The sequence below is a fragment of the Loxodonta africana genome, chromosome 10 (genome assembly GCF_030014295.1).
Source record: "Loxodonta africana isolate mLoxAfr1 chromosome 10, mLoxAfr1.hap2, whole genome shotgun sequence".
Classification (NCBI taxonomy): Eukaryota; Metazoa; Chordata; class Mammalia; order Proboscidea; family Elephantidae; genus Loxodonta; species Loxodonta africana.
This window is the reverse complement of record NC_087351.1, coordinates 80372307-80394422: the sequence shown is the minus strand read 5'-3', so window position 1 is coordinate 80394422 and position 22116 is coordinate 80372307. Positions and strand designations below refer to the sequence as shown.

At 41.2% G+C, this 22116-nt stretch overlaps 1 protein-coding gene across 5 annotated transcripts in view; it reads right to left on the bottom strand.

Moving 5' to 3' along the window:
- Positions 1–22116, bottom strand: part of RAD51B (RAD51 paralog B) — a 717077-nt gene that overhangs the window by 110069 nt on the left and 584892 nt on the right. The window contains exon 9 of one of the 5 annotated variants that reach the window (XM_064292629.1): positions 10943–10987. The exons of the other annotated variants lie outside the window; for them this stretch is intronic. Coding sequence (XP_064148699.1) covers positions 10971–10987 — 17 coding nt within the window. The 3' untranslated portion in view covers positions 10943–10970. The remainder of the gene's footprint in view (positions 1–10942; positions 10988–22116) is intronic. 5 annotated transcript variants of the gene reach the window in all.

The following is a 22116-nucleotide window of genomic DNA, read 5'->3' as shown; positions in this document are numbered from 1 at the left end:
CATCTCCTGCTATTAAAGCTCCTGGACAGGCCCATGTGTACTGATTGTGGGAGGCAGTCTGCAGAATCAGCCATAACTCCCGCCATCCAGAGAGGCGTAAGATACTTAGCTGGTGCCTTACAGCAAAGAGAGGAATGGGGAATGGTACATTATTGGTACATCTATACGAGTCATAGGCTTGTAAATGCTTTTATATCCTGTATAGATCATTCATTCAGCATTTGAGTTGGAAACAACCTAATTGTCTATGGAGCTGTTCATGATTTGCCCTGGTTGAAAGGGTTAAACAGGTCAAAGAACACTTAATGTGTCATATTCGAACTTTCTATTCATCATGATTATGTGTGGGGAAACGCTTAGCGGATGGAGCCCCGGGCAGGAAAGCAGGACTCCTGGGTTCTGCCAATAGCTTGTGTGTGGCCTTATGCAAGTCCCTGCTTTTATCTCACAGTCTCCATTTATTAAATGGGGCAATAACAACTTCCAACTGCCCTAAATGTTGATGAGACCACGTCTGAAGAACCTGCAAACTCTGGACAGGGTTCTGGGGAAGTAGAGTGAATGAAGCGATAAAGGGACCACCTTAAGTGACACAGTAAGTGGCTAAGAGCATAAACTCTGGAGTCAGTTTCTGGGTTTGAATTTTGGCTCTGCCGCTTATTAGCTGTTCGTCTTTGGACAAATTACTTCACCTCTCAGTGCTTCAGTTTCCTTATCTATAAATCAGGGGGAGTAACAGTACCTACCCATGTTGTTAGCTGCAGTTGAGTTGGCCCCTGACTCATGGTGACCTCATGCACAATGGAAATAAATACTGTCTAGTGCTGTGCCACTCCCATAATTGGTTGTGGATCCAACTGCTGTGATCCGTAGGGTTTTCACTGGCTGATTTTTGGAAGCAGATCGTCAGGCCCTTATTCCTAGTCTGTCTTAATCTGGAAGCTCCACTGAAACTTGTTCAGCATCATAGCAACCCACAAGCCTCCACTGATATGCACATGAGGTACATTGGCCAGTGACTGAACCCAGGTCTCCTACATGGAAAGCAAGAATTCTACCATTGAACAGATGCATGTCTACCTAGCCCATAAAAGCAGATCAAACCTGCTATCATCGAGTTGATTCTGACTCAGTATCATCAAGTGAGTTAATATACGTTAAATGTGTATATATATATACATGCACATGCACACACATCTCACTATTAATAAGCACAGCATACTTTTATTTTTAGAATTGGAAAAGACTTGACAAAAGAACTAGTTCTTCTCAGCAAACACCCTTTTACAGATGAAGAAATGAGGGCCAGAAAGGTAAAAATAAATCAGTGGAAAGATTTGTATATCCTATCCAGCTCATCAGTACAAATCTAACATTTTTAAACAATTATTCTCAGAAACTGTCCTAAGTGTCATCATTGGGTGCTCTTAAAGCTAGACTAGGACCAGAAAGAAGACATACCCTTCTGGGTAGAGTTCTGGAGAACTAAGGTGACAGACACAGAATGCACCTGAAAGCGTTTGGCAGTGTACCATCAAACTGCCAAGGTGGTCAGCCTGAGAACTGCCAGCTGCTTTAAGGGGGTGTTGGGAAGGAAAGGGGTGCTAAGGGATGACAGGTCAAGGTCTATCACATGGGCTAGATAAGTCTTTTGGAAGGAATGAGCTAAGTTCAGAGGCTTCCATTCCTGAGTGGAGAGTCTGGGGGAAGCCTTCATCTCAACGTGATGTAGCAGTGAAGGGTGGCAGGCCTGGCAAGCTTCCCGCTGCAGAAAGGCTGTGGCCCAGCTGACGGGAGAGTCGGGCTGAGCAGTCTCACTTATTCCCTCGAGATCTGGCTCGAGCTCATAGCCAGGGGAAGTGGGGATTAACACAATGTGGTGTCCGAGCTAATGAGTTAGCAAAACAGAGACAGATGGCAATTGCAGTAACTTAACTCGCCCATCTCTGTTTGCAATGCCCTCCCACGGCTTCTCCTCTGTCCTCATGCTTTCTAGCTCTGCTCAGCCCTCTCTGTCCATCCCAGAGATCGCAGCCACAGAGAAATCGTTCTGTACGAAATGGAGCTGTAACACTACTTTCCAAACACAACTGCCTCCCACAATTGGGCTATGGCGGTGGGAGGGAGTTCTTTCAGACAGCTTTGGGGAGCTATTGACCTTGGCTCTAAACTCAGTACCTTGGCTCTAGCAGGAGGCAAACTTATTTTTATTGCATTCTTTTTATTTCATGCACTTGAGATGTAATTTTCCATAACAACTGCTTAAAAGGTATACAGTTGCATACAGGAATGCTAACAGGGGCAAGACTTACAACTTGGGGATGAAAGCAAAAAAGGGAACTTTTATTATGACCCCAAAACAAATTTCCTTTAGTCAGATCTGTAGACCGCGGACCAGTTTCCTTCACAGGCAGAATGGGATAAGTGATGCCAGCTTTAACACTTTGGGAGGCAAATGACTGCTTTACAAAGTGTCTATCATCCTGTGCCTCTTCTAAGTTTTTTTTTTTTTCCATCTTCTTTTGCAAGGTCATTGTTTCCAGGTGGAATTACTGTGCCAGCCCCCAGCAATGAGACACACCTGGCACTGAAGCCAGCCAGGACATAACCATATTGGAAAATCCTGCCTGGGACTTTTATTATTTTTGTAATAATCTCCTTAAAAAACAAAACAAAACAAAACAAAACAAAAAAACATGAGAAACGTGCTTCTTAGTTCAATCACGTATATGAGACTAAGAGGGCAACATCTGCCCAAAAGCAATGACAAGAAGGCAGAAAAGGACAGGAAAAATGGACGGATGAAAGCAAGATATTGGGGTGTGGAAAGGGATAATGTTGACACATCATGGGGATTGCAACCAATGTCACAAAAGAATTCGTGTATAAATTGTTGAATGAGAAATCAGCATGTTTTGTAAAGTTTCACCTAAAACACACACACACACACACACACACACAATTCAACCTCGTAAACAGCAGAAGATTTTCAGGAAGGAGAGGAAGGAAAAAAAAAAAATCCTTGCTTTATACATTTTGGTAGAAAGGTTAATTTTTTCCCCCTATTTTTTTTTTTTATTCTATCTAGTTATTTCGTTCAATGAGGTAATAAGAAACTTCAAAAAAATTCAAGTTAAACTTCATCTATGCAAGTAGGTTTTGGTTTTGCAAAGTGAAAAGCTGTCTAATGAGCAGAAACTTAAATGGTCATTGAATTACTCTATAGAACATGGACCTAAATAGGGATATTGAGAAAGAAGATTCTAAGCAGAAAATGTACTCCCTGCCCCCAAACTTCCCCACTCGGTGACCCTCTCAAGGGCTACCCACTCACTTCTGTCTTTTCAGAATGGGACCTGGGGATTGAAAAGTAGTAAAGAGTGATCAGTAGTAAGAATCTGCTGCTTACCAGCTGGCTGGGTCAACTTTACACCAAATGATGTCTGGGGAAATATTTATATTCTACCCCTGGTCCTATGCCTGATAATGAGGGGCAGTGGGTGCTGACAGTAACACTCAAAGGGAACCAAACGCAACCTTCTCGGAAGTTGCACTTCATTACGGATTTTGTCACTCTTTACTGATAGGAATTTACACTCTCCAACCAGAAGGATCAGCTGCCTTTCATGGGAAATAACTAGTCACAACCTCCTTGTTCAAAGAGGCAGATATTCTGAAGAAGTGAAACTCATAAATGATCAGCATAGAGTTGAGTTACATTTCCTACAATGAGTACATCTGTACGTATGCCACAGGGTTTCTCAACTTCAGCACTGTTGACGTTTGGGGCCAGATACTTCTTGGTTACGTGAGCTTTCTTGTGTATTGTAAAATGGTGAGCAGCATCCGTGGGTAGATAGATACCAGTAGCACTCCCCCAGTCGTGACAACCAAAAATGACTCCACACACTGTCAAATGTTCCCTGGGGGGCAAAATTGCCCCCAGTTGAGAACCACTGGTACGCTAGTACACATGGTAGTGATAAAAATTCTGAAAAAGTTGAATGAGGAATGTTTTATAATTGACACTTTCAAAAGTTAAACAATTAGCTTATAAAATGTATTTCCTTTTTGCATAATAAGAATCCAACTCCCATGTATCCAAAGAGATCAAAATACTGACAGGGAATTAGCATCAAATTATAAGAGGCATTAGTTCTTCTTCTAATAGGGAAAATTTAAGAGCAAATTAAGAATTAATTGATTTTTCTAATTGTGGTTTCTTATCTGGCAAAAAGGAGCTGTGGTGGTGTAGTGATCAAAGCACTCAGCCGGTAAATGAAACGGTAGGCAGTTTGAACCCACCAGCCACCCCGTGGGAGACAGATGTGGCAGTCTGCTTCCATAAAAATTACAGCCTTGGAAGCCCTATGGGGCAGTTCTACTCTGTCCTGTAGGGTGGTGAGTTGGAATCGACTCTACGGCAGCGAGCATAGGCGTGGCGTACACTGCCAGAAGAATGAAGAAATATAACCAGAATCCTCCTTAGGATCAAGGATGAGGAAGCTTTGGCTTGCTTACTTTGAACACGTCATCAGAAAAGAACATCGTGTTTGGTAAAGTAGAGGTCAGTGAAAACGAGGGAAACCCCCAATGAGACTGGTTGGTGTAATAGCCACAACGATGGACTCAAATATACCAACTATTGTCAGGATGGCATAAGGTCGTCATGAGTCAGAGCCAACACTTTGGCAGCTAATAAAAACTGATGGTATGTTGATAGCATCTTGGGCTACAAAAGTGGCATGGTTAAAGCTGAAAAGAACCTTAAAACCAAACCCGTTGCCATCGAGTCAATTCTGACTTATAGTGACCCTATAGGACTGAGTAGAAGTGTCTCACGGGGTTTCCAAGGCACAGCTGGTGGATTCAAACTGCCAACCTTTTGGTTAGCAGCCTGAGCTCATAACCACTTCACTACCAGGGCTCTGTAAAGAACCTTAGGGATAGTGAAAAACTCCTCTTGTTAAATCAATAGCACAATGTCACATAGCTTTTTCTGACCCAGCTGGGCCCAGCCTCCTTCAGATCCAAACCACTGTTCTTTCTCTGATATGTAGGGTTTCCAAGGGGCGCCTGGTAGATTCAAACTGCTGACCTTTTAGGTTAGCAGCCATAACTCTTAACCATTACGCCACCAGTATATTCAATATTCTTCAACACCACAATTCGAATGCATCAATTCTTCTTTGGTCTTCCCTCTTTCATTGTCTGGCTTTTGCACGCATATGACGCAATGCAAAAGACCATGATTTGGGTCAAGCGCACCTTACTCTTCAAAGTGACATTTTTGGTTTTTAAAACTTTAAGGAGGGCTTTTGCAGCATATTTTTCTAATGCAATACATTGGTTTCTTGACTGTTGCTTCCATGTATGTTAATTGTTGATCCAGCTAAAATCACATCATTGACAACTTCAGTTTCTTCTTCATTTATCATGATGTCATTTATGAAGATTTTTGTTTTCTTCACATTCAGATGTAATTCATATGGCAGGCTGTAGTCTTTGACCTTCATCAGTAAGTTCTTCAAGTCGTCTTAATTTTTGGCAAGCAAGGTTGTATCATCTGCGTATTGCAGGTTGTTAACAAGTCTTCCTCCAATCCTGATGCTGCGTTCTCTTCATATAGTCCAGCTTCTCAGATTATTTGTTCAGCATACAGATTGAGTGAGTAAGGTGAAAGGATACAATCCTGCTACATACCTGTACTGTCAGTTGTTGTTGTTGCTAGGTGCGACCGAGTCAGTTCCAACTCATAGCAACCCCACGTACAACAGAATGAATCATTGTCTGGTCTTGTGCCATCCTATAATTGTTGTTATGCTTGACCCCACTGTTGCAGCCACTATGCCAATCCATCTCATTCAGGGTCTTCCACTTTTTCGCTGATTCTCTACTTTACCAAGCATGATGTCCTTCTCCACAGACTGGTCCTTCCTGATAACATGTCCAAATTATATGAGACAAAGTCTTGCCATCCCTGCTTCTAAGGAGCATTCTAGCTGTACTTCTTCCAAGACAAATTTGTTGGCTCTTCTGGCAGTCTGTGGTATATTCAATATTCTTCACCTCACTGTTCAGCTTTCACATGCATATGAGGCAATTGAAAACACCATGGCTTGGGTCAGGTGCCCCTTAGTCCTTAAAGTGACATAGTTGCTTTTTAACACTTTAAAGAGGTCTTTTGAAGCAGATTTGCCTAATGCAATGAGTCGTTTGATTTCCTGACTGCTGCTTCCATGGGCGTTGATTGTGGATCCAAGTAAAATGAAATCCTTGACAACTTCAATCTTTTCTCCATTTATCATGATGTTACTTATTGGTTCAGTTGTGAGGATTTTTGTTTCCTTTATGTTAAGGTGTAACCCATACTGAAGGCTACAGTATTTGATCTTCATCAATAAGAGCTTCAAGTCCTCTTCACTTTCAGCAAGCAAGGTTGTGTCATCTGCATATCGCAGGTTGTTAAAGAGCCTTCCTCCAATTCTGATGCCCTGTTCTTCTTCATATAGTCCAGCTTCTGGGATTATTTGCTCAATATACAGATTGAATAAGTATGGTGAAAGGATACAACCCTGATGCACACCTTTCCTGATTTTAGACCATGTAGTATTTTTTTTTTTTAGTATTTTTAGTATCCCCTTGTTCTGAGTGACTGCCTCTTGGTCTATGTACAGGTTCCGTATGACCACTATTAAGTGTTCTGGAATTGCCACTTTCGTAATGTTATCCATAGTTTATTATGATCCATACAGTTGAATCCTTTGTGTAGTCAACGAAACACAGTTAAACATCTTTCTGCTATTCTCTGCTTTCAGGCACAATCCCTCTGACGTCAGCAGTGATAGCCCTGTTCCACGTCCTCTTCTGAAACCAGCTTGAATTTCTGGCAGTCCCCTGTTGATGTGCTGCTGCAACTGCTTTTGAATGATCTTCAGCAAAATGTACTGTCAGTAGGATAAATCTTCAAAGTGTTTTTTTTTTAAGTAACCAGAATAAATTTGTGCTGGTCCAACCAGTGAAATGGTTGTTCCCAGTCAAAGCCAGAGAAGGGAACCAAAATCAAAACCTCAAAATCTTGACTTCACTAGCCTGAGTGAACAAATCAACTGTATGAAGTAGAATTTGAGGAGTATTAAGTTCTGAGTCCTTGTGTGGTGGTTTTTTTTTTTTTATTTAGAACTTTGCAGAGTACCTGACATAGTGTCATCTGTAATAGATGTTTTTCGAAGGAATACATAAACAATTTGTATTTCATAAATAAACAATTTGTATTTTGGCTTTTATTTGCACTAGATAAGGAATGTGTAGGGTAGAGTCCTAATGTTTGAGGTTAAAAGTAGGAAGGCCACTTTGCCCCCCACAAAATATCCCTTGGTGCTGGTGTCAAAGATAAAACCTTGAATGAGATCAGTGGTTCCCAACTGGGAATGATTTTGCTACCTCTGCCACCTGGGGAGGGGTATTTGGTAATGTTTGGAGGCAGTTTTGGTTGTCATAAGTAGAATGTGGGTGTCACTGGTATCTATCCAATGGGTAGAGGCCAAGGATCCTGGTAAACATCCTACAATGCACAGAACAGCCCTCCACAAGCAAGAATTATCTGGTCCAAAATGTCAATAGTGCCCAGGTTAAGAAACCCTGGGCTAGATAAACCACTGGCCAGAGCTAAACAAATGGACTTTATTTTAGAATGTGTTTTCTGCCAGTCTTAGTTCTTGGTCTTTCTTTTTGTATCTACTCCCCTTGAACTTCCTAATCTCAGGTCTTATTTTTTATGCATTTTGCATTCACTGGCCATTACATCTGATTGTTTCAAAGACAATCTGCAGGTAAGCATGGGATGGAACTGATAAAAACAATGGTCAGGGCAAAGCCCATGTGGGAGAGGTCTTCAGTGGACAGGAACAGAATGATAGTTGTTTCCTCCTGAAAAGGAGCAACTGGAAAGGGTGCTGGGTAGAGGCCCAACTGGTGATTTCCATTCTAGTCTGCTTGTCGTGGCACTATTATCAACTAAGGGGAAGTGGTTCTAAAACCTAATTATAGGGAAACTCTATTCTATAGCTTTTTAACACAAATTCACTATGACCAATTTGGGGGAATTAGGAATATCAGGAATAACTCAATATTGCTTTAAGTGAAGCTTACATTAGTAAAATTCTTCTAAGAAATAGGTAAAAATATATTTCTGAGGGAAAATCACCTGGTAAAGTAGAAAGACTGGAATTCTGGCAAGCCAGAGTTAACAGGCTGAGTGACTCTGAAAAGTCACGTATCATCACTGAAAATTGATTTCCTTATCCATAATAAGAGATCACTTTCAGAAGCTACATTTGATAGTTTATGGGATGAGCAGAATAGAATATACAGGAAAATTTGAAAAAGTGAGAGATTTAGAATAAACAAGAAAATGATTTCATGGCTTAGGCTGATGGCTCTCCATTCTTCCCTTTTAGTTTAGAAGCTTATCAAAAGATGCTGAGAAAACTGTGTTTGCCTATTGATCACTTTAACTTAAAATGATTGAAGTGCCCACTTCACTTACTTTTACAAGACTGGAGTCACCACTCTTTTAAACTGAAGGTTGCATTATGTTGGTTTACACAAAGCCTGGCCTTGATGGAGGCGGAATTAGAACACAGTTTTCCTCTCGCGATCCAAGTATTACGGCCTAACAGTAAAACACTGAGAACCCTGAAACTGCAACAAAAGATGTGGGATTATATTTTCACTTAAATGACACTGGGTGGTGGTGCCATCCAGACTTTGGAGTGAATTATGGCATAAACACAGCCTAGAGACTCGGCTTTTCACTGTTGCTTTTTCAACCGATGATTCTCACTGTGATTGTAAAAGCCAGTGATCCCTATTCTACCCCCACCCCATCTCTCTGTGGGGAATTATAATATGATTAAATACTCTTAATTATACACACACACTGACATCCTGAGGAAACTGATGAAAACTACCTGGCAGAAAACATAGGTGTATATTAACTCTAACCATCTGGGCCTGCTGGGGCACTAACCACAACCCTTGGCTTTACTCCTCTAGTGAGATGTCATTCCGAGACCATGTGTGTGGTCAGTTAATCACGTATGTTTCAGTTTGGCTTGGTAAATATGCTCTGCAGTTTCACTTTGGTCCCCTCACATTCTTAGCTTTTAAAGATCACCAACAACTCCTGTCAGAGAGGAATAGCTGAGAGGGAAAGCAGCCTCCTCATTGAGAAGCTACTTAGAAGCACACGTTAAGCACAGGAAACACCTCCTAAACACTAGGGCTTCGAGAAAGAGGCAATTTAAGCGAATGACAGCAAAATAAAAGTCTGGAATTTTCGGAAATGGTTCCAGGAACAATGAGTATATAAAAATGAAGTGAAATCACTTTTTCCAGGCAATCCACTTTCATAGACAATGCAATCATATGACAATAACTAGCATTTATGAGTGTGTGAGCACACAGTATATGTTTATAGATACCTCAGCAGCCGCCAACAGCGGAAGAGGGTAAGTGGATCCCTTTGTGACCAGCAGCCTCCCTTTTCACCCTGCTATATTTTCACCACACCCATGGGAGCATCGCTTACTAGCCCAGCAAGGGCTGCCTTGATTAAAATGTGATGTCCCTGGACACTAATAGTTCTCTTGGGAAGTAAAGGGAAAGTAACCAAACCGCATTATGGGAGGAGCAGACAAAACATCTCTCCCCTTCCCATTCAGACACATCCTGACCACAGAAAATGTCTTCCCAACTTCTCTGCTCTCCATCCCATTCTTCTCACTTGGTTACATTTATCTGCCTTTCCACCTACTCCTCACACATCTCTGTCCTTTCTCTCCTCTTCCTGTGGTGGGAGTGGGTTATTTCAGTCAACTCCAGGCAGAAAAAGTGGTACCATTTCCCATATCTGCACTGAAGCTTAGGAACCTGGTTATAGACGGGAAGGTGGCTAAGGGCAGAAAGAGGACTTCTGGTGACGTACCAGTGTACCTCTCTCTCCCAGTAATTCCTTGTTCTTTTCCCCTTAAAGTACTGGGCAGTCATTGACCAAATGCTGTTGGCTAAGAACTTGAAAAAATGTTGGCAAAATCTGTGCAGCAAAAATTATCTCCAAATTATAAACTACAATCAGAGGGATGATTTTTTTTTTTAAAAGATTTATTCATTCGTGCACTTGTCATTCAATGAATATTTGAGGAATAAGGTATGCCTGACCCAAGCATTTCAATTGCCTCATAAACATGGGAAAGCTGGACAATGAATAAGGACGACCAAAGAAGAATTGATACATTTGAATTATGGTGTTAGCAAAGAATATTGAATATACTGTGGACTGCCAGAAGAATGAACAAATCTGTCGTGGAAGAAGTACAGCCAGAATGCTCCTTAGAAGCGTTCTCATATACTTTGGATATGTTATCAGGAGAGATCTCAGTCCCTGGAGAAGGACGTCATGCTTGGTAGAGGGTCAGTGAAAGAGAGGAAGGCCCTTAATGAGATGGACTGAGACAGTGGCTGCAACAATGGGCTTAAGCATAGCAGCAATTGTGAGGATAGTGCAGGACCGGGCAGGGTTTCGTTCTGCTGTACATAGGATCACTATGAGTTGGAACCGACTTGACAGCACCTAACAACAGCAACAACAACCTTCTATGAACTAAGAACTAGACTGGGGGAGACCAGCCAGGTCTATTAGTAAATAATGGCATGTGACTTATGTCAGGCTGAGGAAGCCTGGCAATGTCACGCTCTCCTTGAATGAGAAATTCCACTTACAGTTTCCTGGAACATCTAATAGTAGAATAGCACAATATGGCAAATAAGAAGTACCCAATGTATATTTTTGTTGTTGCTGGATGAAGAAGGATTGTTGGGAAGAACAAGTAGACTGAGTCAGAAGGTATGAGGCATCTTCTCTGGGCCTAAGAATCCTCACCTGTAAAATGAGGATCTTGCCACCGGCTTCATTTCCCTGATGAGACTGCAGCGAAAATCAAAAGAGATAAAGTATATGAAAGCACTTGGTAAACCATAAAAGTGGAACGCATACAAAAACCATTGTTGTTATTGTTCAATCTCAGGGTACCAATAAGAGTAGTATCTCTTCATTTCAACCAACAAAGAAGCTTTTATAGAGGAAGGTGGCCACAATTAATCAGGTTAATCACTAATAAATTAAATCATCTGTGTCTTAAAGGGAAAGGGAAGTAGCTATTGGGAGAAATAAGCTCTTTATAATTTAGTATACAGTGATTGAAAACAGGAAATACTTGAATTATGAAAACAGAAGAAGCCCGTATGCTAATGAATTAAACATATTGGGATGGTCCAAGAGGAATTAGGTTGAGTGAGATGAGGATAAGAAAGTTAAAGCTAGTATTTTGTTCCACCTCTATATCCAGTTTATCAATATATGGAAACAGTTCAGTGTTTCTCAAACTAGAGTCATATATGGACTCTTTTTAAAGGGGAAAAATTGCTTGAGATGCCCAAAATACATTTAAAAACCTCTAGAAGACCTTGGATTGAGTCTAAAAAAGATTCAGAACCACCAACTTACTAACCTTAAGACTTAATTTTTGAAAATGTCTTTCAATTGCAAAGTGTAATCTTCATAACAGGTTAAAAGAATATTCTCATTAAAATAAAAATGTAAAATTTAAAAAATCTCATAAAACTTGCAGATCACAAGAACCCACAGCTCCAATTTGAGAAATACTGATTTCATCTCACTCCTTCCTTTTTTTAGATGAAGGGACTCATCTGTGGAGACACAGTGACTCTCCTAAGCCACACAGATGGCTATTAGTAGAGGGGAGCTGTAAGCTCAGGTCGCCTGGTTTCTAGAGCAGAATTTTTTCCTTCTTTAGACAAGGCCTTCTCTGTTTTCAGCAGAGCTCGCTATCTGCTTCAGACAGATACTGGTATTGTGTTAGTCCAGAGACAAGGAAGCAGATGGAGGCGAGAAGGTTTGACGGGGAGGTGATGTGGGTGGGGTTGATGCAGAACATCACTGCAGCTGGGAGAGCCATTTGTAAGAGGGTTATTTCCAAGGCTGGATTCTTTTGTTCATGACTGAAACAAATTCTGAGTGGAAAACACAGGCAGTTTTAACAGCAACAGCATTTCTGCCTAACAACCTTGGGCGGAAAAGTAGGAAGAATATCGTCTCGAGCTCAAAACCGGAGAGGAACTGCAGAAGGTAAGAGGTTATAATTCAGGGTGGCCAATTTAATCAGCTCATATTCATTAAACACCCACACACACATGGTGCTTTACAACAAACCCCTACCCTCACTCTGAAGCATCCACAGGCCTATTTTAAACAGGCCACCCTGTACACGTTGGGAATCTGGCCAGGGTGTTAAGGCAACTGCTTCCCTTTCTAAGAAATAAAGGGTAGATTTTTAGACAACCACAACTAAAGGTTAAAGCCTCTAGTTTTACATCCCATTTGAAAGCTGGGAACAACTATGGGAATCTATTTTCCAAGAATCTCTTTGCAAAACTCAATAATATATTAAACCCTTCCATTTCAGACCAGTAACATCCTATACTATCTACATTCCCCGACATTTACCCTGCAATTTCCCTGGGTGCATTCCCACTCCTTATTGGATCTGAAGGCAAGTGCTTTATAAATATTTCTACATAATGACTGAACCATTATGACCCTTGAGTTATGTATAATTAGCCAATCAATGATTTTAGTCACTTCCGGCCTTTGGATAATGAACTCATTGTAACTACAGAAAGCATGTAGCTGCCATTGCTCCTTTAAATTGCCAAAAACATTTTCAGCCTTACTGATTTATCAAGTGACTTCTGATTGCAATCTGATGAGAGCACCGACTGGGCCTGTTCCCCTGACATTTCCCAAGGAGCTGCGTCTAGCAAGCTTCTGGTACTAGGTCCTAGGGAGTAGTGCAGCATAAGTCAACCCACTTCGGTCCCTGCCAACTGTGCTGGCTATGACTTTTCCAAGAAATCTCTGATTGTGGCCCACACAGGAGGGCATCAGATCATTCGGAAAGACTTAAAAACTGCCCTAATATCTGGTCATTCTCCAATAACTTTCTCCTTCATACATGATGATATCCACGTAGAAGGCCCCAGAAACTCAGCATAAGTCTCAAGGCATTCTAATTACATCTTATAGGACAAAGCACAGAGCTGGTGCTCGACTAACTGCTGCTGGGTGATTGGTTGTTTATTATTTGGGCTAGTTTCAAAGTGTGTTTTAGGGAAATGAGATGGGTTCAAGAGGTAGTGCATAAAAAAAAGGAGAGGCAGAATGGCTTCTTTGCAATGGCTTTGCATGCTCCTAAGATGTGAATAGGAAAAAACAGGTATTTTCCAAAGCAGTTAGGTGAACAATCATAAGGGTTGTGTTATAATAAGGCTAAGTTCTGTAAGTAATAAGGTTAATTTAATAACAACCTTTTTTTTTTTTTTAACAAAATCCGTGGGAAGCCCCAACAGCTTTGCTGTGGGTATGCGTGAAATGAACAGCAAGTGGCTTATTTAGCATGTCTCTCTAGCTCAGGAGTAAGTCCGGGGGCCTTGGATCCCTAAGAATCCTCCAGCTAAAGCAATACAACGTTATCAATATTCTGGAAACCTCTTGTGTAACCCTTGCCAATGGCATCATCTTCTCTCCCAACCAAAGTTAACCTTTATTCTAAATGATGATTTTCACTCAAAGTATTTTCAGCATTTCAAAAATCTTATCAAAAACCATATTACATAGCATAAGACCTCACCAGGCCAATATAAGAGACAAATTTCTTTTATTTTTCAGTAGAATGAAATTAGGTAATTCATTAACTCATTCAACAAATGTTGACTGAGTGCCCCCTATGTGTGGAACAAAGACTTAGGCCTTGGGGAAATAGCCAGATGTGATCCCTGTCCTTGTGGAGCTTATGGCAAAGACAAGCAAATAATTACATAAATAATTAATAAATTATAATTGTGAAGAGCTCTGTGGGTGAAGTAAAGGGTACTCTGTGAAGTAAAACTGAAGGTCATAATCCAGGAATGGTCACAGGGTCTAGGAATGTGTCCCTGAGAAAGCACCATGGAAGGAAGTTCTGAGGCAGAAAAAGATTCGGCATAATGACATTAGGTATCAAAAAGAAAATGGAATCATTATTTAACCATTAAAGCTTGTTTGCTAGACCCAAACCTTCAAAATATGTGTCTGTCGTGGATTAAATTGTGTCCCCCCAAAATATGTGTTGTATATTCTAACCTGTATGCCTGTGGTCATGATCCCATTTCAGAATGGGCTGTCTTTGTGATGTTAATGAACAGGATTAGTGTAGGGTGTATTTTGAGTCAATCTCTTTTGAGATATAAAAGAGATTAAAAGCAAGCTAGCAAGCCAAGATGGGGTAAGATAGATGCCAAGACACATGGACCTTCAAGGAACAAGGAAGCAGAAGTTGAAGAGATAAGGACCTGCCTCCAGAACTGACAGAGAGTAAGCCTTCCCCTAGAGCCTGCATTTTGAATTCAGACTTCTAGCCTACTAAACTGTGAAAAAATAAATTTCTGTTTGTTAAAGCCACCCACTTAGAGCAGCACTGGATAACAAAGACAGAATTTGGTATCGGGAGAGTGGGGTGCCATTCCAATAGATACCTAAAATGTGGCAGCAGTTTTTTGAACTGGGTAATGGGTAGAGGCTAGAAGAGTTTTAAGGTACCTAGCAGTGAAAGCCTAGATTGCCCTGAAGAGACTGTTGGTGGAATCATGGCTGTCAAAGGCAATTCTGGTGAGGGCTCAGAAGGAGGTGAGAAGTGTTATAGAGAAAGTATCACCTTAGAAAATACATATGGCACCAGTAACAGAATGTTACTTCTGGTGAGGATTTAAAGGAAAATGATGAACACGTGATTGACAATGAAGGATGGGCAATGATTTTTATGCAGTGGCAAAGAACTTGTTTGAATTATGTTCAGATGTCTGGTGGAAAGTAGTCCTTGTAGGTGATAAAGTTGAATATCTGGCTGAAGAAATGTCTAATCAAGATCTTACAGGGGCTGTGTGGTTCCTCCTTGCCACTTACAGTCATGTGAAAGGAGAGAGATGGGCTTAAAAATGAACTGTGCAAAATGGAAACAGAACTTAAAGATTTGGAAAATTCTGTTGTACACGTGTCCTAGAATGCTCACCAACGACATGGCTACACAATCTTTTGTTAAATAGATTAAGCCTGTGACCGATGGATCTAACTAAAGACCACAGGGGAAAACCTGTCAGCTTAGAATGAAGTAGACAGAGAAAGAATAAAAGGAAAAGAGTGCTATCTGCCTCTTAGAATTCTACAGGCAGGAAACAGGTCAAAAGAGCTGTATCTATTGTCTTCCAAGAAAAGAAAAGTACCATCCCTGGAGCAGCATGGAGATCAGCAGAACTGTTGGAAGGAGCACAGGAAGCAGGGCCTTCTCGGTTTCAAAGGGTGGAGCCCCAGTCTCCTGGATCTCAAAGGGTGGAGCCACAGCCTCCTAGGTTTCAAAGAGTCAAATCTTTACCAACTTGGTTCCAGTTCCAGAGTGTGGGACTGCTGTTAAGGTGTGCTGGGGGATGAGGCCACCACCCAAGGGACAGAAGAATAGGGGCAGCCAGGGCCAATTGGCTGGGTCACCACTCAGATGAGTTAGGAGAACAGGGCTGCCCTATCCTGAGGGAGCAGAGTTACCATCCTAGTGTGCCTGGAAGGCAGAGCTGAAGCTCAGGACCAAGAGGCCTCCACCTAGAATCCAGGGGGCATGGCCAGCACTCAGAGTCTAGAGGGTGGGGCCGTTGCTCATATGGTCCCAGAGGATTATTTTCAAGCCTTGAGAGCTAATGTAAATTCTTCTGCTGGGTTCATGGACTTACTTGGTGCCCGCTATCCCTTCTTTCCCTCCAATTTCTCCCGTTTGTACAGGAAATGTCTACCTTGCACCTGTTCTACCATTGTACTTTGGAAGCAGATAACTTGTCTTCTAGATGCCACAGCTTCACAGATGAAGAAGAATTTTTCCCAGGATGGACTATGCCTAAAGTCACCCATACTTGATTTAGATGATCCAGAAGATGAGATTTTGGATATGAACCTGATTTAAGACTTTTAGGATGATGTGATGGGGTGAATGTGTTTTGCATGTGGGAAGGACACGAATTTTGTGAGGCCAAAAGGTGGAATGTTATGGATTGAACTGTGTCCCCAAAAACTACATGTTGTAAATCCTAACCTTTATGTCTGTGGTTATAATCCCATTTGGGAAAGGGTTGTCTTTGGTATGTTAATAAGACAGGATTACTGTAGAGTATATCTTTAGTCAATCTCTTTTGAGATATAAAAGAGATTAAGAGCAAGCCAGCAAGCAGAGATGGGGTAAGATAGATGCCAAGACATATGGAGATCTCCAAGGAACCAGGAAGCAGAAGCTGAAGAGATAAGGACCTTCCTCCAGAGCTGACAGAGAGAGAAAGCCTTCCCCTGGGGCCAGTGCTCTGAATTTGAACTTCCAGACTCTTAAACTGTGAGAAAATAAATTTGTTTGTTAAAGTCACCCACTTGTGCTAATTCTGTTATAGCAGCACTAGGTAACTAAGACAGGGTCTATAAGAAAAAATAATAATAAACCATAAAGTTTAAAAACCACTTCTGCAGAATGACCCACTAGCCACTGAAGCTGGGTCAGAGGAAAAAGAGTGTTAGGGACATTCAACTTTATCACCACACACAAAGATATTGAAGAAGATCCTTGCATCCGGCTCCTGAAGTGTTATATCCCGAGATCAAGCAGCAGGCTGTTCCCAAGTTTCAATCGGGTAGTGCTAAGTTTCAGTTGCTGAAGCAGTTTCATCTCCACGAACCTTTACAAACCATGACTATGTCAGTTTTTCCAAGCAGGAGAAATGGATGGAAAGCCAGGCCACATCTTAATAGGGCCCTGGTGAGCTAATGGGTGTGATTATTTCATTGTCTCGGATTCACGCCAGCCCAGGCTCATCAGATACAAGCACAATCCAGGAGAAACATGACCTCACTTTCAACATGGGACCACATGTTCAGATGCCAATAGGAATTTAGCGATCCCTTGGCGCAGGTAAAACTGAGCTCTTTACAGTTCCAGCTAATGAGAAGCATACCAAAGTTACCTAAAACAGTAAAGCTAATATTGACATTAACATACTAGATACTGTTAGGGTAAGGGATGCCAGGAAAAACTTCTGACACCATCTGTGCTAAGTGTGTCACATCCATAATAAGGAGCGTATTTAAGATAAATTGCCATCTCTTTAAATGACTAAGTACCAGATTTATGGAAAGCTATAACCCCACCAGGGCCACAGAGCTGTTAAGTGGTTAACGCTGTAAAGGTGGGGATCTCAAGATTTCAGTTCCTCCACAAACTGTCCCCTGACTTTCAAAGTCTTTGCAAAGGTAACTTCTGTGCCTCGGTTTTCCCAACAATAGAAAGGGTAATTCCATCACTTGCAGTGCATACCTAGGAGAAAAGTAGGGGGTTTGCAGTCAGAGACATGCACATAGTTACTGATTTATTCTGAGAACCTCCCCGTCGTATCATGACGACATTCATTGGAAGACACCAGCAAGTATAAAATAAAGTTTGGTGCATTCTAATTCCAGCTTAAAGCATGTTCACTGGTTACTCATTCAATAATTTTTCCCTGAGAAACCCTGAACAAGGTAGGCACCAGGGATATAAAAAAATATAAAAAAAAAAAAAATTTTTTTTTTTTTTATAGTGGTGATTAAATAGAGATTTGATCCCTGTTCCAAATCTACTAAGCTGCTCGCATTTATACTCATGCGGTTTGCCTTTGTTTCTGTTACAATGGATAAACAGCCCTGCTTCAACCTAAGGCCAGCCCATCCACTTAGACCTGCATCCTATCATTTCCTACATCCTCCATGTCTTTGTAACAGTGGATACCCTTTTTCTTTCTAGCATTATTACATATTCCCTCTCTACAGCATCATGGACATAAATACAAAAATATAAAATAAAAACACCCATCTTAAAAAAAGAATAAAACTTCCTTTGAGTCCTCCAGCTACCATTCCATTTTTCTGTTTCTATTTGCAGCAAATCATCTGAAAAGGGTTTCCGTGCTCTTTGTTTTCACTTCCTTGCTTCCAATTCTCTCTTTGGGCTCGGGTACACGCTCTCGTCGAGGTTGCCATTGACGGTATCCTGCCAAATCTGAGGTCGAGTCTCAGTCCTCATCTTACCTGCCATCTCTGATGCACTGGGCCTAGCTCCTTGCTTCTTGAAATACTTGCTTTCACTCATCTTCCAGAAAATCATACTCTCGTGGACTTCCTCCCACCTCATTACCCTTCCTCCCAGTCTTCTTTGCAGGTTTCTGCTCCTCTTCTCCTTGCAGTCTTCTTTGCAGGTTTCTGCTCCTCTTCTCCACTTCTAAATGTTGGCCTACCTCCAGGATCAGCCCTCTTCTCATCTCTAGCTCAATCCATTCCCCTGAGCTTCAGACTCATGCATATCGCTGCCTAATTGACATCTTCACTTACACGCTTAGCAGACATATCAAACTCTCAAACTTTTCTAGGACATAACTCTTTATCCCTACTCTCCTACGCCTACCTCAATCTGTTCTTCTCGCCAACATTCCTAGGTTTTCTGGCCAAAGTAACTCTGAAAATAGAAAAAGTAACACTATTCTCAGTTACTTAGGCTCCCAGATCTAGAGGTAATTCTTGATTCTCTTTATATTCACACTTCATATCCAATCTATTTCTAGATCTTATAAGCAATTTCTTCAAAAATATATCCTGAATCTGACCACTTCTCACCCCTCCACCACCACCACCCAGTCCAAGGCACCATCATTTTTTGCCTGGATTAGTGTTACGTTTCCTGACTGGACTCCTGGCTTTCACTCTGACAGAGTCATCTTTCTAAACGGTCAATCGAGATATATATACCTCTAGCTTAAAACTTTACATTATGCTTAGATTGAAATTCAAACTCTTTACCTGGCTTATATACCTAGCCTGTGCTTACCTCTCCAAATAACTTACCAACCTCACCAGCTTGTTGTGAATATAAAATTAGACATACAAAGGAACTTTAAAATTATTAGGTGTCCTAAGTAGATGTTGTTGCTATCATTATTATTGGATCAGTTGCCCTTTGTTAAAGAGTTTGAAATATGTCTTCTAAACATAAACTGTAATTCCTGCCAATGGCTGTCTATTATTACAAATACATTGTGTAACAGGCAAATTCTTTCATTCTTGTTAATAGGTTTAGCTATTATCCTGCTGCTATATATTTAACTTTGTCCTTTTCCCTTCTGGACGTGGGATGTCCCTTGCAGGAAACAACAGCTGTGCCACTAACCCTGGATATGGTCCAGGGCCATTTCCATATCCTGTGGGAGAACCATCCCCTAAAAGTTTGTTTTTGCAGCACAGAGCAGACAAAAGATCATTTTTGAAAATATACATTATATATAGCACTTTTTGTCCAAAATGACTTCTATGGGACCTGGAGCAATGACTGAGCTGCAGTTTCCTGTTCTGCAACTTGTATTGAGCTAGACATTATGATTGTTCTATTCATCACCTAAATGCAATAAGCTCTGGAATGGAACCCAGCAGTCAGATAATATATGCTACAATGGCTTGGGAAGGGAAATGAAGGGGTTGACACCCATTTTAAAGAACAGGAGTAGTTTACGGAAGATGAATGCCACTGATTGAGTTGCACCAAAATTCCAAGGCCAAATTTTTCCCTTGATAAGGTTAGAATCCCAGTTTCATGTTTTACCGAGAACCCAGCAATGGTAGGGCCAGGAGAGAACCTTGCAGTATATTAGCAATGCTTTGTGGATCACTGATACTACTTCCTGAGTGTTGCAATTTTTTTAGGTATGCTTTCCACATCTCAACTCAGTGGACTGAATCTGTACAAGAGCTGATATGCTGAAGTGCAATATCTCAAGATAATCCTGATGGTGCCTTTCCTGAATGGTTTCCATATTTTACAAACAGCCAAACCCATTGGCATTAGGCTATTTGCCATGATTTTTATTTTTAGATGAAAAGCCGACAAACACACTAATAATCTGGGGACTCAAGCAATAAGCCCAATGGGTGATATCAATACGTAACCATGTCTCATCTCCTGAGAGGGATGAATCAGTCGGCCTCTTCAGGACAAGCAAATGCTAGCTTCAGGGAGGAGAACTGGGTACTGGCTAAACTCTACAGGCAAGGGGCTCAGGAATGCTGTTGCTTTTTTTCATTGCCATGTCACTGCTCCTAGTGAAACAAAACAAAACAAAACAAAACAAAACAAAACAAAACAAAAACAGTAACTCTGAAAAAAGAAAAGAACAAACAGATTCCAGCAGCTACCCTGAAAATGAGCCACAAAGTCCAACTTGATTTTGTAGTCACACGTCAGATGTTTATAATCTACTTCAGTTAGCCTTCTATGGGCTTTCCCTTTCAATTTTAGACCACAGATTTCTCATAAATTCACTGCTCTCTTTCATTCCTTTTGTAGCAGCTGAGTGTTTCCTACTTTGGGAGGTAGGCATGGCTTTCTCGTATTAGGACTTCAGACAATTTCTCTCTTTTGCTACTTAACCCATTGCCGTCAAGTTGATTCTGACTCATAATGACCCTACAGAACAAAGTAGAACTGCGTCATAGGGTTTTCAAGGTTGTAATCTTTATGGAAGCAGACTGCCACATCTTTCTCCTGCAGAATGACTGGTGGGTTCAAACAGCCGACCTTTTAATTAGCCGAGAGCTTTAACCATTGCACCACCAGGGCACTAATGACACTGATGGACTCAAACATACCAACAATCATGAAGAAGGTGCAAGACCAGACAGTGTTTCGTTCTGTTATATGTAAAAAAAAAAAAAAAAATAGGCAGCCATGAATTGGAGCTGACCTGACGGCACTAACAACAACAATGACACTGAAGCAGCAGCCTTGATGGCAGATATGCAGCCCAGGTACCATCACTGCCCCATTGTAAAGCCCATGGTAGCCATTGCTAAGTAATTACAGGACAGCAATCAAGCAGCCACTATCAGCCATTTGCGGTTGGATGGAAAAGGAAACCTACTTGCCATCTCTGGCTAGAAGCACCCAGGTATTATTGGGGGGAAAAATGAGGCATGTCCACTTTACAGATCAAAGATAAAACCCAGACAAATATAAGAGAATTCACATATTCTGTCTTTATCTGGCAGGTGGACAAAAGCCTGAAGATGTAGCTATGATGAGTGGGAGCATGGTTAATGGAGAGGACAGGGCTTTGCCATGTACTGGCTATGGGATTCTGAGGAATTTACTTAACCTCTCGGAGACTGTTTACTCATTGGTGAAAATGCAGAAAAAACCACCTGCCTCACAGGGCTTCTATAAAGATTGTAGGAGAAAACAGAAATAAATACTTGGCTCATGATTAATGTTAGTTCCTTTCCCCTTTAACTTTCTGGTTTTCTAGTTCTTAGAAGCAATTTTACCTGGCTTTAGTAATTTTTCCTCAGTAATAAAATATCACTCTTAAATTGAACCTGCAATAAATAAACGGCAGGATTCTGCTAACGCTTTGGCATCCAGACAGATCTATAGCCATTAAAACAAGAATCAACTCTAGAATGTTTCCCCATGAGTTCTCCTTTTCTAAGTGGTTGCCAGAAGTCTTAGAATGACCATACCCTTAGAGATACATTCCAAAACAATGTACTTTTCAGACATTTCCCCTTTTTGATCCAAGCTGTGGCATCAGCAGTTTGCCTCTATCATTAATTATCCCACTTCCTCAGGAGCCAAAAGGACCACCTCTTGACTCTTCTCCCCCTAGAGAAGAATGGCAATTTTAGCCTGTATCTTTTAACAGGGCCCGATTAAGTACCAACTCAGCCTTTGTGCACAATAATTTTAGTGCTGTACCCTCTATTTGGAATACTCTATTTTTCTGTCTCATGGACTCATTTCAAGTCACCTCCTTTCATCTTCTCTGGACTTCCCCATTCCTGAGAAGTAATGGATCTCTCCTCTCTGTTCTTTTAATCATTATCAACCCATATTTCATAAA